Raw genomic sequence first — 18,329 nt, forward strand, 5'->3', positions numbered from 1 at the left:
GCTTAGTTCATTTGTATTGCTCGTGGACGACGGTTGTGTTTTAAGTCTGATCTTGCCGCGAGTCGCGTGTGACTTACAAAACTGTTTTCGCGCGTATCAAGTGTTGCTTGAGCTTGTTGTTTTAGTGGCTTTAGTGAAGTGAGTGTTGTGTCCTATATAATTTCTGTGTGCTGTAGACGATGACCGCGTGTGTTTGACGTGGGGATGTATCCTAGCGCGGGCGCGATGAACGCCGCTGCAGCCGCCGCTGCCGTGGCGGCCGCTAGGCACCCGGTGAGTCGCATATATACTTACATAAATCATTGTCGAGATAATCAACATGCCTCCTATTATCGCGTAGCATTGTTATGATAAATCGCTTACGGTGTGAACGCCTGAAGAAAGTCCGTCACGTTGTAATTTACCGTTCGTGCTTAACGGTCTCTATTATTTGCTTGGGAATGAATAATAATTCGAGTTTTATCCTTTCACAATTCACAAAAGAAACGATCCTAAACGCAAAAAGTTTTGTTTCTGATAGCTGTTCGAATGTAGTAATAATAAAGAGAAGCTAGGGTACAAACAAACGCGCCCCCCACTGTGGTCGGCCCGCTGTCGGAACGCTGTCGGCCACACTCAATTACCTGTGTAATTGCCTGTAAACTTTTATAATACTTAACATCTGACTTGCTGCTTTTAGATAAACTACATAATTATTTTTATTACAATCACAACCATAACTATGACATTTGATTGACTTATACATCTTTAATTAGAAAACAGAAAACAATAGGCAGTTAAGACTAAATAGTAACCGGTTGTAAATTTTTTATACAATTTGTACCTAACTTTCTCATCTTGTTTCAAAAAAAGAGATGAAAAAAAAGTTTTTGTCAAGACAATTTAAACAATGGTTTTATTATCTGTGGATTTTAAAAGTTCCATCCGATCCTTGAAAAATGTTCCATGGTACTTATATACCTACATAAACAAAATTTCCGTTATTATTCCTAGAGTTCTATCCAATCGAAAGACTAAAACGTATAGACTACTTAACGAGTTCATATTCTGAGAATATTTTCAGTTGCGATTCCTTTAGTAATAAGATGGCAATAACAAAAATCCCAAGAGTCAGTTAAAATCCAGGATTTTCGGTACACGATTATACTTTATTGGTATCAAAACGTTGTATTCAATATAATTATTGAATGTATAAAGTCGTTTTATCATAGAAAATTAGTTGAAAATATGTTGTGAATATTCGAATGAAACAAAAAGGTTACGCTACGCATACATATTATGAATATTTCGTAAAACAGGCGATGATCCAACTGACGTCTGCCAGTGCTACCGACGGAGTTCGTATATTTACAACATTGTATTTATTTTTTAGTAAAACGTAAAATATCCATTATCCATTGCTGATTGCTCATCCTTACATATATTTATCATCGATAATAACAATATTTCATATATTTTGGAGTAGACAAATGAGACGTAAGAAGTTAGCTTATGTTCAGCTTTAACATTTACAAAAAAAAAAAAAAAAATTATTAGCTATTATTGCTTAGATTTTTATTTATTTATTGCTAAGCATTACTAATTACTTACTATAATGAGCCTCTGAGCAAGGTTTACTCCTCAGATGCCTTATAAATTTTGTCAAAAACACTGTCTAGCATAAATGATTTGATAATAAATTGCTAAATTGTATAGATACGATAGTGAGTAATAAGTGCTAAATTGTATAGGTACGATTTGTAGAGAAAACTTTACAGATACTTAGAATTAGTAGCGTTAACTGTATTACGTATGGCAGAAGGCTTTTACGACTTCGCTTTTATGAGTGGTATACAGTCGAGGGGCAGGGGGGCGGTGTCGGGTGGTAATGTAAATGCCTATTTGTATGTTTGCTCGAAATCCGTGTCGCGTCCTAGGTACTCTCTCGCTCGGTCAATATTTGACTTACGGAATTACCGCTACGAACAAATGATGGCGTCTCGCGTTTTCACGTCTTCACAAATAATAGCTTTATTTACTTATTTTTTGTGTAACCACTCAATAAAAGCAAGTCATCTTTGTACTGTTTTTTTTTTAATATATTATTTTATCACGTTATAAACAGCTTCAAATTGTTAAAATGTATATTGAAGTAGAATTTTAATCGATTTTCAATGTACCTATATAATGTCAAGATAAAGAATTCTTGGCAATGTTTGTTCTAATGAAGTGAGTTACATACATACCATTACTTCGGTAAAACTTCCCGTGATATACTTTCACGTTTATCAACGGAAACGTATCTCGAGGATTACGTATCAGGCCGGCGATAAGGCGCTCTGTGTCAATGCTCTGAACTAATTCACCATATTTGTCCTTATAACGTTATCAACTCGCATAAACACCACATTTGGAGTATGCTAACAGTGTCCAGTGTAATCATCGTGCCATCATTTGCTCAGTCTTCATACATGTGTTCGACTATGTAGATTAACATCCGGACTACAGGAATTTTGAATGATGGCTTCAACTATACGCACATATGTTAACATAAATTATGCTCGTTAATAGCATGGCTATTTAATTTAAATGGCAACATCAGAAATCAGACAACACTCATTAAAACACTTAAATTTATCAATTTAATTAAAATATTATAAGTCGTAACATATAATAAAAATTCATATTTAAATCATCGCGTCAATAAATATTCTATCATTTTACACCGTTTAAAACGTCGTGCATATTTAACAGGTGACCCGGTGAGCGCTAGAGCTATTTCTAAGAAAGTAAAATCAGCTTTCTGGTCGCTGCGCTACCATGTTAGAGTTGCATTTATATGTTCGACAATGCTTATCGTCAATCATTTCATAAACCCTAGAGCGATCAATCCAAGGTTCAGAATAGCATACCGTCGTGACGTCGGACCGTAACGTTACAAAACCGATCTCCGATTTTAAATATTTGTTTAAGCCTGTTTGCTCTGTAAGTGTGAATAGTGCTTAGTTGTTTACAATGCTGCTGAACCTACATATGTATGCTTTTCGTAGTTGCCGTCTAATATCACTAATAAACACTTGACATCGATATCTTTACCTGTTTCCGAGAATTCGGGGATGATAACTAAGTTCGTGACAGTAACGACGAACCCGCGTGTACCGTACGTCGCGTGACTCTCGATTTATAGATAATTATGCAAATCAACATTTACGTTTAAATAAATTATAATTGGTGGAAACTGTTTTTTTTATCTGACATCAAAAAAGCTTTTAATTTGTAAACTACCAGAGCAATAAAGCTATATATGACATCATGTTTTAACTTTTTACTACCTTCCTCCAAGTCAATAGCAACATCATAAGACAAAAAATTCTTTTTTATAATCTATGTCTATTTGTTATGTTATCAACGATTATAAAAAGATAAATCGCGTTTCAACAAATTTTTACGGATAGAATTTCGCTTGAATTCATCCAGTTCATTCGAATTTAAAATTCCAACAAAAGAAGTCCTCTCGCCGAGCGAACAGGTAGACGTGGGCAGACAGACGTATTCAATAATTTGAAATAAGAACACGTATTTCTTTTTATATCCGTTTAAACGCATTCTGTTTAGTTTTGTTTTTGTGAGCGACGCTGGATGCGGGCCTTTCATCCGGGCGGCCGGCCCTCCGCACAATACTGCCACTCAAAAACTCTTCATTGTATTTTAATTTGACCTTTTCGGCGATAATTTATGAGAATCTTTTTTTCTCGAGGGAAACGTTTACTCAGTCTATTATTGTCAAATTTTTTGTGATCGATTTAAAGATGGGGCGATCGAATTTAGGGACTATTAAATATTGTAAGTGATTCGAGGGACGTAGTTTCTTGCTGCCTTCAGGAATACGCAACGGATACTCCGTCTCCCGCCGCGACGACGGGACGTTTTATAACGTATTTATTAATGGATTACCGTAAATTTGATTTCGAAATAATTTTATATAAGAGCAAATTATTTGAAACTAATTACAAAATAATTAATCAAATGTTAATTACTTTAAATCGCTAATTAATTCGGTATTGTATATCATAAATTGACATATCGAAAGGTAAAATTGCGGTTAACCGGTATCTATTTAACGTAGCCATAATACATTTACCTGCATTCTATTTAATCTGAACTATAATATCTAAACGATTTTTTATTAATAAAACAGTGTCAGAAATATGTTAAACAAAATTATTCGACACCATGGTACAAAATATACGAACCATTTTTTTTTACTCTAGTCGAACTTTTTAATGAACGTGAGTTGAATGACAACACCGAGTAAAAGATTTGACCTGAATAATAAGAATAATAAACTTGTGTTTTCTAATTACTTGTGTATATGTCATTTTAAGATTATTAAAGACATTGCAAGTGTTAATGCAGATTATTATCGTGTTTTGATTTAAGAGAAACTTAAGTAATCTTCGCAGCATGCACGAGTCGAGATGTATATTTTATTTTTATTATACTAAGATCCTTACATTTATTCGTAGCATGCATAAACTCATTATAAAGTGTTTTATAAAATGCTTATGTTAACTTACTCGATATTTTTCGGTTAAAAAGAATATTTCTGAAAGGAGAACCACATGAACGTTGTTGTAAGCTCGTAATTTATGTAAGTAAATTCCGAGAAGCAGAAAAGTATGCACTCGGTGGATTTACTTGCGGTTGCGGTGAGCGTTACGTTATGAAGTGTCGCGAGCGCGGCCGGGCGACCGCGCTATCTCCCGGTCACATTCACGAAATTCCAGCAACATTTTTCCCGAGCCGATTGTCCGCAGCTCCATTTACAACGTCTGTATACACGCCGCGCCAGTTCCTTTTACGCTTTTATTTACGCTCCTTTTATTATTTTTAAAGTCCGTTTGTTCCTCGCGCGCCGGCGAGCGACGGTTATTTATTTTTTGCCGCCCGGCCTCCCGGAGACCGTGTGTTGTTGTGTCCCTCGCTTTATTTTTATTTTCCTGCTTCTTATTATGGAGTTGCTTTTTTATTTTTTTACTTTATTATTAGGTGCTTGCGTGTTCGTATTTTATTTTTGTGTTAAGAGGCGAGCGGTCGGAGTTGTTGTTTTTTTTTCATTAATCGAGCCTCACACCGAATTATGGTCATTAAAAGATAATTTGTATTATGGTAATTTAGGATGCGTGTAATTTTTGTTTCGTGATAGGAGCGTTTTTGTTGCAAAGTTCAGATTGACGACTTATGTATTACTCTCCTCGTCGTGAATTTGCAATTCCACTTGTGCATTTCAGTGTTTTTATTTGCATTTATGACTTTTATTGTATAAGATTTATATTAAAAAAGACTGCGGTAGTATATAACTAAATATACTACGTAGTAGTATAAAAGTAAATAAAGTAAGTGGATAATAATCCATACGAGTAACAAGTAGTTAAATAACCCTCCGTCTAGTTTATAATTTATCCGCTTTAATTTGTGGTAGGTATTGATTTATGACTTACCTATACCTATGCTTCTTTTTGTATCAAATCTTTTTTTTTTTAATTTAGCATACCGATATCGATTCGATGCTAAATATAATGAAAATCAATTAAGTTTTATTTTAATCGATTTATTTTAGTCTACCTACTGTGAGAATCGTTTTTGCGTAGCAAATTCCATAGAACAAAAAAAAACATATTGCAATAAAAAAAGTATATTCTTATAAATAAGATAGCTGCTGTTTATCTGTATCGATAGTAATAATAGCGTATTCCCGCAGGGTCCACCGCAACCCGGGCAACCTATCAAATTCACGGTGGGTGAATCCTGTGACCGAATCAAAGAGGAATTCAACTTCCTTCAGGCTCAATATCACAAGTGAGTATTATATTAATAGTACATTAACTTATTGTGTAAAAATGAGAACGTTCAATATTGATATTATAATAGCAAAGCGTACGGTGAAACGTAAATATATTTAATTTAAAAACCAACAATTTGTTTTCCATACTTTAAACTATACCTACATATTTACAATGACTGACTATCGTTGCGATTTTGTTTATTAAATACGTTTAAAAATACGAGAAAATATAAAGGAAGTTACAAGTCAACTTAATTATTCAAAATTAAAAAAAAAAAAAAAAAAAACAGATTTAATTATCGATGTTCACTGCACTAACGACGTTTTTTTATGAGGAGTACATATTTTTAAAATTGATTTTTAAGGATGTTTAAGAAATAATTTAAATGCCCCGGCTAAAACTAATTCCTATTAAAATATTATTAGGTATACTAAGTCCAATTAAATTTTAGAAAGAATTAAAAAATTTAAGAGCTTAAAACAGAAATATATTAGACATACAAATTGAAAAAGATATAAAGGTAAATCAGCTAAAAAGGGCTCATCCGGGATTTCTCCTGTCGCTGAGTATCAGTGGAGCGTCCCCTATCAGTCCCTTTGTGAGCTAAGTAGTCCCTTTTTACAAGCAGACCCTTTATGACCCTTTACTGTTAACTTTAAAAATCTGTGGGTTACACAGGTAAAAGAAGGCATTTATTTTATTTTTTGTTCATTATCTTTACAAATTAATCTATAGAGATCGTTTTTCATTAAAATTTATGAATCGTAACGAATACGTTTAATACTAATAGATTGATGCGTTTTATAATGTCGAGTTACTGAAGCATGTCTTAAACTCCAGAGCGGTGAAGTAGAGTAGTCGAGCATTGATAAAGCTCTTTACAAGTTTGACCTATTACTGGCGATAGCGGCTATAAAACAAGTTGTTTGTTATAAAACCGCTTATCTCGTCGTATAATATGGAGAGCTCTTAAACATAATGTTAGCTTTGATTTATTGAGCTTCTACTTTTGAGCAATTTCAATTAACAGATTTGTTTATCGATTCTAAAATACTTAAGCAAATATTCTCTAAGATAAAATTACAAATTGAAATAACTTCCTACCAATACAATAAACAACACTTAATTCATGAAATTTCACTTCTATTGTCTATTGTTTCAGTTTAAAATTAGAATGCGAGAAACTGGCTAGTGAAAAAATAGAAATTCAAAGGCATTATGTTATGGTGAGTATATTAAGAAATGAATTATAAATGAAAATAATTAAAATAACAATCGACGTTTGTTTTAACGAGCCGTTAGATGATTATCGTGTTCTGTCCGTGTGCACGCACAATCAATATTATGTATCTTTTGTTCGACGCCCGCATGACGCGCGCCGTACGAACGATGCGTAGCAGGCATATCATGTCGACGGCGAGTTATTGGCACCGACAGTACATTTAGTGCCCCCTGTTATTTAGAGATAATCGTCGACGTGAATATAATGTGTAGCGTGTACGCTCACTTGTCAAAACCGGCTGTTTTGATAAATTACGCTTGTTTGCTATCTATTATTAAGCTTAAATTGTTAACATTACGTACGAGTCACAGGAATTCGTAATATTGCGTCATGAACGTATTTGTTTCAATTTGCTTTTAACGACTTAATATTTATTTTGAGAATTCCTTTACTTTATTTCTTTTTATGATTTGTTTATCTTCTTATATAATCTATGTATATAGGAGAAAGCAATTTCTAATCTTCAAGATTACAAATTCCTATATGTATCGTTTGAGTCACTATTTTCAGAAACGACCAATTAATATTAACTGTTATAACAAGACAGACTGTTGAAGAAATTAAACCAACTAAAATTAAGATTTCATAGTAAGTAGGTCAGTTGATAGAAGTTTAGTCGTTAGCCGTTTTAAAATATATTTTGAAATATTAATATTTATTTAATGAAATTGAGTAAAAATAACCTAATATAACTCTATAAGTGACAAGATCTTAAAAGCTGTATTTAGGTATGATCTCTCGAAATAGCATTCACTATAATACACACATTATTGACAGATTTAAAAGAAAATGCTATAAAATGGTAATTAAATGTAATACTTAATACAGTAAACAAATATATGTATTACAATAATAAAAATATATGCTTTCGATATTAAGATAAAGTTCAGACGTCACGACGATGAAAAATATAAGTGGCAACATTTAACAACAAAACCGAATAGATATTTGGCAGTCCTTAATCCCCGCGCGGTCGTTCCAGCCCGATATGAATCACGATTAAGTGTTGCCAAATCGCTTGCAATTTATTTTAATACGCTCTAGAGGAAATTTTCGCGAGCGTTTTTATGTGTCGGAAACACTTCTGGCGGCGGTCCAGAATATGCCATTGCGGATGTTTAGTCACTCGCCTCAAATGATTCGAGGAAGCTAATCTCTGCCAAAAGCTTTCTGTGTCACATAAACATTGTTTCATCGGACTAATGTAATTGATCTCCTTAATCTGTGTCGTTTATGTTTCAGTACTATGAAATGTCGTATGGACTCAATGTGGAAATGCACAAACAGGTATGTTTCATTTCATCTTATTAATATTTTAAACTCGTTTACGAACGCGCTTTACATTTACGATATAGAATAGCTAGCGTAATTCATCATAACATAAACAAAGTAACAAAATGTAAAATAAATGGTTTCCACATTCCGATACGTTGTAGTTAGCTGATTTAAAATGAAACGCTATGATGAAGGTGAAAACTAGCGATATTTTATTAGCTACCGAGCCAAGTGGCGCGCGGGGAAAATTAATGTTGTAAAATTGAAAGAAAAAAGTGTTATTGCTGCGCCCGCTTGTTGGGTAAACGTTGTTTGATAGCAGCCCGCGGCCGGCGGGCGCCAGGGGAGGCTGGGGACCTGGTCAGACCGTTTTGTTTACACTTCGCTTTTTAATTTATAGCCTTCTTTGTTTACACGCTTCAAGATTTACGATTCTCTTCATTCGCTAATATTGGCCGTGCGAAATGTACCCGTTGGTTTCTCACAATTTAATTTACAATAATGTTGAAACTGATTGAAAGCGATAACTAGATATAAGTCGGTACACGTAGATGCCGATCACTTAAAAAGTTTATTTGAAATGCGTAACATATTTTTATGTTCTAACTCTTCGGAAACTTGCCTGTGAAAGCGTTTTGACTTTTATATTGTACTTTTTATAAATAAATAGATTTATTTTCGTTACGGGTACGTAGGTATTAACAATTTGTTGATTTCTTTAAATTTAAACATAATGTTATTCTGTAATATAGTATCTTAACTCAGGTACGTGTATAGATTTAATAATTCTAATTGTGCTTTTATTTATGTACAAAAGATTATACGAACCCTAACAAACGAAGTACCTAAACTTCAATTCATAAATTCAATTTTTCAATAGTGTACTTGACAATCCTAACCGCAGGGCATCAATAGCTATTTTAACGAATAGTTATTACTTTTGTGCTACGGGGGTTCCCTGCGCTGTATGAAGAATTGATGGGGGTTCTGTAGTAATCTGTTGATTTTACCCTCATAGAACCGTCAGTTGCCACACTCGATCCCCTATTTTATTAATAACAACCCCACCTTAACACGTCTTAGAGCGGAAAAAATCAATCTATGACACACACGAACTTAATGTAAGACAGGCTAGTCTGGCGGTATTCAGAATTTTTCCTCACGTAATAAATCTTGAACAATAATATAATATGCTAAAAGTTTCGTACAGTCGTAGACCGAGTCGAGACGTACCTACCTACTTACTTTTATTTTAAAATCGGATTAAACAAACGGAACCGATAATGAACTTACAAGTTTCTTCATAAATGATTCAAAGTTGGAACGGCATGAAACTATGTTTGTTTAGGTTCTGGCAAACAAGCAGCGAGGGTGATTTAGAAGGGTCGTATTGTTTGCGATGCGGCGGACAGATGGCTCGCTGGCTCGATGCTTGAATGCACTATTTAGCGTACATGGCGCAGTACAGTGCAGCGCTTCATTGTAATGGATTATTACATTAGCACTTAACACGCTCGGTCGAACGACGACCAGGAACGCACCCCTTTTCCTATCCATAGATATCGCGATGTGGTGTTGAACGGTGAGCGATGTTTTATTTTTTATCAAACTTCATGCTCGTTTTTATCGTCATCGTCGCGTGACGGTTAATCGCTCAATAAGCAAGACCTCAATATTAAGTTTGGAATATCCATTACAAATCACACAAATGCGTTATTTAATGCTACGGGTACCTACGTGTAATTTAATTACGCTGAATATTCAAGGCCGCTATTTTTTTCTTTCATGCAGTAATATTAAAGAAGTAGGAAAGTCGATAAGGTCGAATTTGTCTCGTTTGAACGGATTGCGTCGTGACCGCATCGTGTCGGTCGGCGTGACCGAGTCTAACGCGCGTTTTCCGCTCTTTCTGGCGACGACTAATTGCTTAGATTTTCTTTTGTTAGTCGTGGGGCCGGACCGCAGTCGGAGCGTGCCGAATTACACCTACTTACGTCGTGAATTGATTGTTTCGTCTTTGTGTGGCTGTATCGACACGGAGTCGTATTGTTCTTTTACTTTACCTACTATTTACGCCCGAACACATTTTACGTTCTCGCTTATTATAATGATTTCCGTGTATATTTAATCAGACACTACAAATATAAAGAAATCATTTTAAAATCGTATCTACTCAATTACTTATAGGTTCACGATTGAACGCAAATCTAGATATTTAATAAACGAATAAATACTTTTTTATCGTAACGAATATCAATGTTAATTGAATAATTCTAACTTATTTCTCTAATATGAATGCAAGTTGAACACGCCTTCTACTAAATTACCACACATTGTATATATATATATATAGCTAATAGAGCGCTTCGAATGGAAGTCAATAGTTGAAGAGCAATAAATTCATAACGCCAGAGTGATTTCATATTGTCACGAGTGTCGACAGCGAAACAATAGGGTTGCGCAATGTGCAATGTTCTCTACGCTCCACGGGATATCGATAAAATACTTGTCGTGTTTTACGAGTGTTGACACCCCTAAGATACGCGCTCCGATGAACATAATATTTTCTCCATATCTGGTGCTCGTTTGTTTTAAAATATCTATTCGTGAACCTTTCAGCGCGCGAAATAATCATAACTTTCTTTCAGATTACAGCAAGACTACCTTCCTACCTAAGTCAAATAAATATAAGTTTTCAATCGTGACCTTTTATCATAGAATTAATTCGTTAATCGGGAACCGCTGAAAACAAAAGGAAAAATAATAATTGAGCTTGTCGGCATAATTTAATAATTTACGCTCTATTGCGATTCAACGCCGACGTTCCCTCGCCCTTAATGCGAAATTATTCATATGCGGGACGGAGGATTGTTTACCCTTGCATTAGGGCCGTCCGTGCCGCGCAGCTCTCGTTGATAAAAACATTGCACGTGCCCGATCCGCTTAGCTACTATTTATAATGAAACAACAGGGGCCTGCCGCCCGGCGCGCTCGAGATGTCCCTAATCCTGTTTGTTCTACAATACTGTTGCAGCTTACTAACTAGTAAATTTATTCGTATTAGCTTTTATTATTTATTTATCTTTTAGTTTGTACGTCTATTAATACTCGTATGTTACCACCCGGTGAAAGGTACCTGTTATTAAGTTTAAATAATGAAAGTTTTACATTTAAAAAGAAATTTTGCACTTTGTTAGATAAACGTTAAAATTATATTTCGTGAAAGCCGAAATTAAGATAAAATCTCTATTTATGAAATACATTCATATCTTTGTTATTTGGCTTGCTAATCTAAGCGAATATCTTGTATCATCTAAATCTGTTTATTATGTAGATAGACTTATGAAATAGTTTCTTGCTGGTCAAAAAGTAGAAGTAATGTAAAAGAAGTATATAATTTAAAATATAATTATTTCTGATTAAGTTACCATCGGTAGCTAATTGTAAGCATTATTGTGCGTATATTTTTCTAAACATCAAAGATGATTTCGATTTCGTGTTCAGTGTAACGCACCGGGTGCTGCATCAAATTATAACTGAGTTTAGTTCAACATACACATACACACACCAGGCAGTCATTAAGAGTCCCGTGTAATAATAGGTGCGCTATCTCGCTGTATCTACAAGCGGATACCGCGTTGTGAATTGTCTAAATGAACGCAACAACTCACAATAAACGCTCCGTCGCCCCTCGCTGTAAAAGCGAAATTATCTCTCCATCACGGAGTGCTCCGCGCGGCAGATGGCGCTTGCAATAAAACCACTAAACGCGATATCGTTCGCTCCGAGCTCGCTGCCCTTCGCTTTATTATTTGATAGGGGAGCCAAATTAAAGGATTTACCGTAACCCCTCGCCTGCGACCCTTACTCGACGACAATCACCTCGGTATTAAGTCTAATTGTGTTTTCAAATTCGGACCCTATAATGATACCGGCGGTGCATTGTGCGCCATGTGAAAAAATAGGGCGTACGTATCCCCTGGGATTTAATAAATTCTTAAATATAATCTGCTATCACAATCAGTTTAATTGATTACTACGTTAAAACATATTCGCAATAATAAGGAAAGTAATTATCTGCCTTGCGTTTTTGTAGATTATCAGAACGCTTAATGGATTAGTGATTTAAAATATTGAGGTAATCTTATTATGATGCCGATAAATAAGGCCTTAAGTGATAAACAGCACGAATGTGCGTTACTTAGAAGCCAACTTAGTGCCGAGTAACGAGCTATGAAAATGTTAATGTTAATCAAGCACTTGTTCTTATTTATTTACGCCCCTCGCCGGTAGCAACACATAATTATGGCGTGAAACTAATTACACCAACTACGGCCTCCGATTCGGGGCTGCCTTAATTGCACTGATTGAGATACAGATAATTATTGATTTCGAAACAGTTTACGCTGATGTCGCGTCACCGGCAGGGCGCGCGGCCGTGGTCTGGCGGTAGTCGAGCGTGAAACGGCACTCATGAATAATGGACGCCTTGTTCGCTCCTTGACTCTTCATTTAAAACAGACGATTTCTATTCCACTCGTAAACCACACGCCCATGACTCACTCATTTACCATTCACCGTGATACTTCGTAAAAATGCAGCCCCGGCTTTATGAGAATCTCAAGAGCTAGCGCAAGAAGTACAGCTTTTGCATGCTTAAACATAATTTATGTGTAAGATGCCGAACGTACCAATATTCCCGTGAACACGCCGCCGCCTCCGCCGGTGTCTATATACATCATTTACATATCATGAAAGGAGTATAACAGTTGTGCGGTGATGAGTCCGAATAGTCCTTGCAAATAGTTAAACAATTCAAACGGGGGATAGGGCACGTACAAAATAAAGGGGGTGGCGGCCCGCGGAGCTATTGACGGCTGAATCCCACACAATCTGAACGTTGTACTACAACACACTTTTAAAAGGGGTTGGGGACGAAGTGTAATTACGATGAAAACAAAGTTTTAAATTTGATATAACGATGAATCCCTCTTTCACTCCTCATCGACAATGTTGAAGTGCTCAATTGTAGAAAGTAATCATATGGCACCGTCACTCATATCGAATCGGGTTATAATTAGTGAAAAAATATGTTTTATTAAGCATTTTATAATAAAAAGCTATCTATTTACAAGCTAATTAAAAAGGATATGTTTATTTAACAGTAATTGCGTGCGAGGCGTGTTGAATTATTAATAGGCAGCCGATGTGGCTTACGATAATTATACAATTAAGAATGCTGTTGGTGTAATAACGGCACTCGAGTCGAGTCGAATTCGAACTGAGTTCGAGTGACGGATTCCGGTTTTAAAAGATAATATGTTTTTATAACGAATTCTTAATGAGCGATCTTATCGCGTCGATTTAAAAGAGTGTGACATAAAATTGCCTTATCGGAATATCTTTAATATTTATTTTCGTATTTAAATATAATTACCTACTTCGGATTCTTAATTATTATAATAAATTGCTGAGAGTCGTACAGTAACAAATTTTATTACATCAAAATTACAAGCTATAAATAAAAAACGGGGTAGCCATAAATACGAAATAATCTGATCTAATAAAATACTTAGCTTTAAATGTATGTAGTTGTGTATGATATAGTTACACATAGTATAGTAGTAAAATATACGTGTATGTAGGTACCTGCATACAAATGATTGTATACTAAAGAAAATAAACTTTTGTCTTCTATAACATTATTCAACGTTAGAAACATTTTTGTATTTAAAAAGACAAAGGCATTTTTGTATTTTTCCACATTTTTTTTGTATTCAATGAAACAAAATATAAATCACGCGTAATAAGACCCTTTTATTATTTTCTTAACATATTTGGTAATAAACTTTTACATTTTTAGAATGTTTAGGTAGTTAGTTATGTACATTTGCTTACATTTTTGTTTTTTATTTATTTTTCTAGAAACCTACTTTACAAGACACAAATACATACACATTTTTGTCATAGAAGAATATTTTCGGTCAGGTATGACTGTGAATAGACTAAAACACATTAACATATTCTACATGAACACTCATACACTTATACTCATACACATATACACTTACTGGTATCGGAGCTATATTTATAATTGTGTGCGTACTTTCCGGCTAACAAGTTGTAACCGTTTAACACGTTAAACGCCGCCTTGATTTTTTAATTTCTGTTTGGGCCATGGGGACACCATGTAGTCGAGACACAATTGTTCCATTGGTGCGGCGGGTGATACCACATGTCCGTGAGCCAGAGTCAACTTAAAAAATATGACTGAAAAATATGTTAGATACTGTAAGCAAAAATAAGTTAGTTCTTTAATAATGGGTATGGTAGTGCAATAAAAAGTTATCATTAAAATTTTGTAAAAAAGCACTTTAAAGCTGGCTCCATCGACTAAACGAGTGAGGCCCAACTGGTGTCCCCACTGGCGTTCAACGCGTTAATTTTTATGCATAGTTAAGATACTGTTTGACATCTAATCTATTTCTAGTATTTTTTAATAAGCACATAAATCGATACCAGATAGCACCAGCGAGCTTTTTGGCTTTTCATTTCATGAATATCTTTGAAGGAAAATGTCGTGTGAAAACCTACATCTTTCGATAGAAATTATGAGACCATACCTACAGAAGTCAATCCGGACTAGAATGGCGTTTCGGATTGACGTTCTATCCTCCAAATAAAAAGGATAGCTGTTTTGATTTGCATATATGTGTACAACGAAATGTATTTTAACTTATTAATACAAAAAAAGAGAAACAAATAAAACGGTAGGCGATGTTAACATATGAATTTATAATTGACAACATGTTTACTTATTTGTAATTAATCACAAATTAACATTTTAATATTAATTACGTGTATCGATTAAACTCGAAGTGTAGTGTGTAATATAAGGTGCAATAATCATGATAGTTGGTGCGGTATCACGTGTCGTAAACATGTACATGTTAGCGTGGCCGAGTCGCCGCATGTAGCACGCCGTGTTTGATAATGATTCATTAACGCTAAAACATTGGTTTTGTTTGTGACGTGTTAATAGCTACGCGGACGGATTATGTTTACCAGGACTATCGTATACATCGTACCTGAGCTTAATGGATATAGGAACAACTGGCGGATATTCTCGTTCACATACAGTTTAATCTCTTTAAAATTTTAATGACCTACTTTTGTTATGAGGATAGGACCTACTACTAGGCTTTTTCAAAATACTAATTTTATGTTTTCCCAAATGAATCATATTTTTATTTTATAGATAAGTTAATCTCCATACAACTAGCTATTACCACCCACAAAAATTATTCTCTAAAACACGTGGTAAAGGCATATTGCATAAAATATTAAAAAAAAAAACAATTTAATATAATTGTAACTTAGTATTTAAAATAGACATAACTGAAGTTGGTTCGTTTTTCTGTACCTAAAGACAAGTTAAACTTGCGCGCTGTGATTTTCCAATCTGCTCTGCAAGTCCCAAAACACGCTTTGACTTTCCTATTTTAATGTACGTCGTTAATTAAATGTACAATACGATATGAACACTAATTTTGTTATTGATACTCTTAGAAATTATTTTGTTAAGTGTTCTTACTCAGTAATTTGTAGTAACAATTGAACTCGGCACTGTCTTTATCGCAGCATGTATACGTAAAGACAAGTGTAGCTTAGCGGGGAGGTGAGGGTGGCTCGGCCGTGGCTATCCGCAGCGCTGCGGTTGCGGTCGCGGTCGCCCAATCCGCGCCGCCGCTTCGAATATACACTTTGTATTCACTATCTGTAAATCGTGAATTTAAATACGGTAAAAGAATATTTTATTAAAGAGGTAAATATAAATAATTCAGAGACGCTTGGATATAACACTTCTGTAATGTGCGTTTAACAATGTGTTTTAAGAAGAAAGAGTAACTCGTCGATACACAGATAATTATGTAGGTACCTATTAGTCTTACAATAAAAATATTTCCAAAAGAACTTGCATTAATATTTAAACTTATAAATTTTAATAGATGGTTGCGTAATTATAAAGTATAGAATATGAAAAAAATATATATTATTTCAAGTGCAAATGTTTATGCAAAACACTCATCTTTTACAATTTTAGTCATATAACACAATCATTAAAACGCGTGAACACATTGACATTTTAAAATTAACATAATAATTATTAACATTCAACAGATGCGTCGGCAAGATAATTGGTAAATTTAAATATTAATGCTTAATATTGTGAAACCTTGTTAAGTATGAAGAAATGTTTGTCATTTTTTTAACCTATGTTCTCTTGAATGCCACGTCTTAAATATAATTGTTTTTTTTTTTTAATGAATACCTACAGCTAAATTCTGACTTATTTTAAGTAATACATTTCTTATGACGTCTGATAAAATAAATAATATTGAGCGCCGGTCGGAACAGAGCGTACAAAGTACAGCGTGTATAAGCATCGCCGGGCGACCAAACAGCCTGCGCAAACACACCAAGTAAATATGCCAACTCCCCTCACACCATCGCCCGGGCGACCGTTATAGCGCACACATTATGATCAAATATTTGTTTCATTTACACCCAGTTTATAGCAGTTTCGTAATTAAGTAACTGATGATTAATGACCTTTTTAGGCTTAGTTTTGTCTTTTAACTGCTTAAATGTAAAATCATGTTAATTTCAATGGAAAAATTGCAGTAGTAAGAAGATCTCAGACTCGAAATCTTGAATTAGTTACTTAGTATTAAAATATCAAATATAAGTTGACATTAAATTACAAAATAATTTTAATGACAATTTCCAATTAAACAATTTGCAAACAGAATAAGTTACGAATAAACAAAAGCAAATGAACTCCAATTGATAACTGACAAGTGATACATATTTATAGGTTCGGGTTAAAACTTGCAGATGTATTATAGTGGTAGTATCTCAAATTAACAATTCGCATTCATTACGTAGCGAGGCCGGATACGCCACGACCGGGTAGCACAATATTTGTTCGCTGCAGTACGAGCCGACAAACAGCGCTGCGAGTGAAAACAAACACGCCTCAATCTCCTCGCATCGCGCAGCGGACAAACTTCGTCGTTATAAACGAACTAGCTGTACGATCCACGCTAACTTTGCCAGTCTGTCCCCTGTTAACGTTGTTTTTAACTTCAATTAACATGATTTCATTATTGATAATTTAGTTAAACGAGTATGTAACATTGTTAACACTATTAATTCATATTTTTAACAAGAAAACTTATTTGTTGTTAAAATAGCTTACCGACTTTTGTAATCTTTTAAATATTTAGATTCGATTTTTTAAATATAATGCAATTAAAAGATTAAAGCTAAGACATGAGAAATAAAATGTATGCGTTGTCTTTCTAAATAGAAGATTATGTTAGGTTCAATATAAAGTGTCTATACATAATTATATGAGGCTCATCTTAAGTTAACGTGTCGTTATTGGCCACTTTATCATTCAAACGCTGATCGCATAATACATTATGTATCGTATTTATCACTTGGAATTGTTACGATTTGTTGTAATCAATCCAATCAATTTTGTACCAAATCCTTGATAACGACGATATCGTGACAACCGGACAGACGAAATCGTAAGATAGCGATTAATGTAAGCGCTATCGAACTAATGTTAATACGCTACTATATTACTCGGTACATTTTTTATACAAAATCATACATTTTATATTCTTACGAGTGATACTTTCAAATCTTTCGTATCGCTTTAGATAATATAAACTGTTATGTATATTCTCATTTGCATAGAAAGCGCCGGAGCGTCGAATGATTGTATAACTTAAACTCTGAATTAACTACACTAATTGCCGGTATAGCACTACTAAAATAGACTTGTAGTTGTATTGTGTCGGCGCCCCATTGTGCCGGTACACAATGTTCTCACAACTCACAAGGCGGTAGAAACGCGCAGTCATTAGCCGAGG

The 18,329-nt window shown here is 34.6% G+C and overlaps 1 protein-coding gene across 1 annotated transcript in view; it reads left to right on the plus strand.

Annotated features, from left to right (window-relative positions):
- The window catches only part of LOC123659111 (protein groucho-like), a 65,097-nt gene continuing 46,768 nt past the window's right edge, over positions 1–18,329 (plus strand). The window contains exons 1-4 of the mRNA XM_045594372.1: positions 1–273; positions 5,741–5,838; positions 6,988–7,051; positions 8,350–8,394. Of these exons, the coding sequence (XP_045450328.1) occupies positions 205–273; positions 5,741–5,838; positions 6,988–7,051; positions 8,350–8,394 (276 nt within the window). The 5' untranslated portion in view covers positions 1–204. The remainder of the gene's footprint in view (positions 274–5,740; positions 5,839–6,987; positions 7,052–8,349; positions 8,395–18,329) is intronic.

The sequence above is a fragment of the Melitaea cinxia genome, chromosome 13 (assembly GCF_905220565.1).
Source record: "Melitaea cinxia chromosome 13, ilMelCinx1.1, whole genome shotgun sequence".
NCBI classification, from domain to species: Eukaryota; Metazoa; Arthropoda; class Insecta; order Lepidoptera; family Nymphalidae; genus Melitaea; species Melitaea cinxia.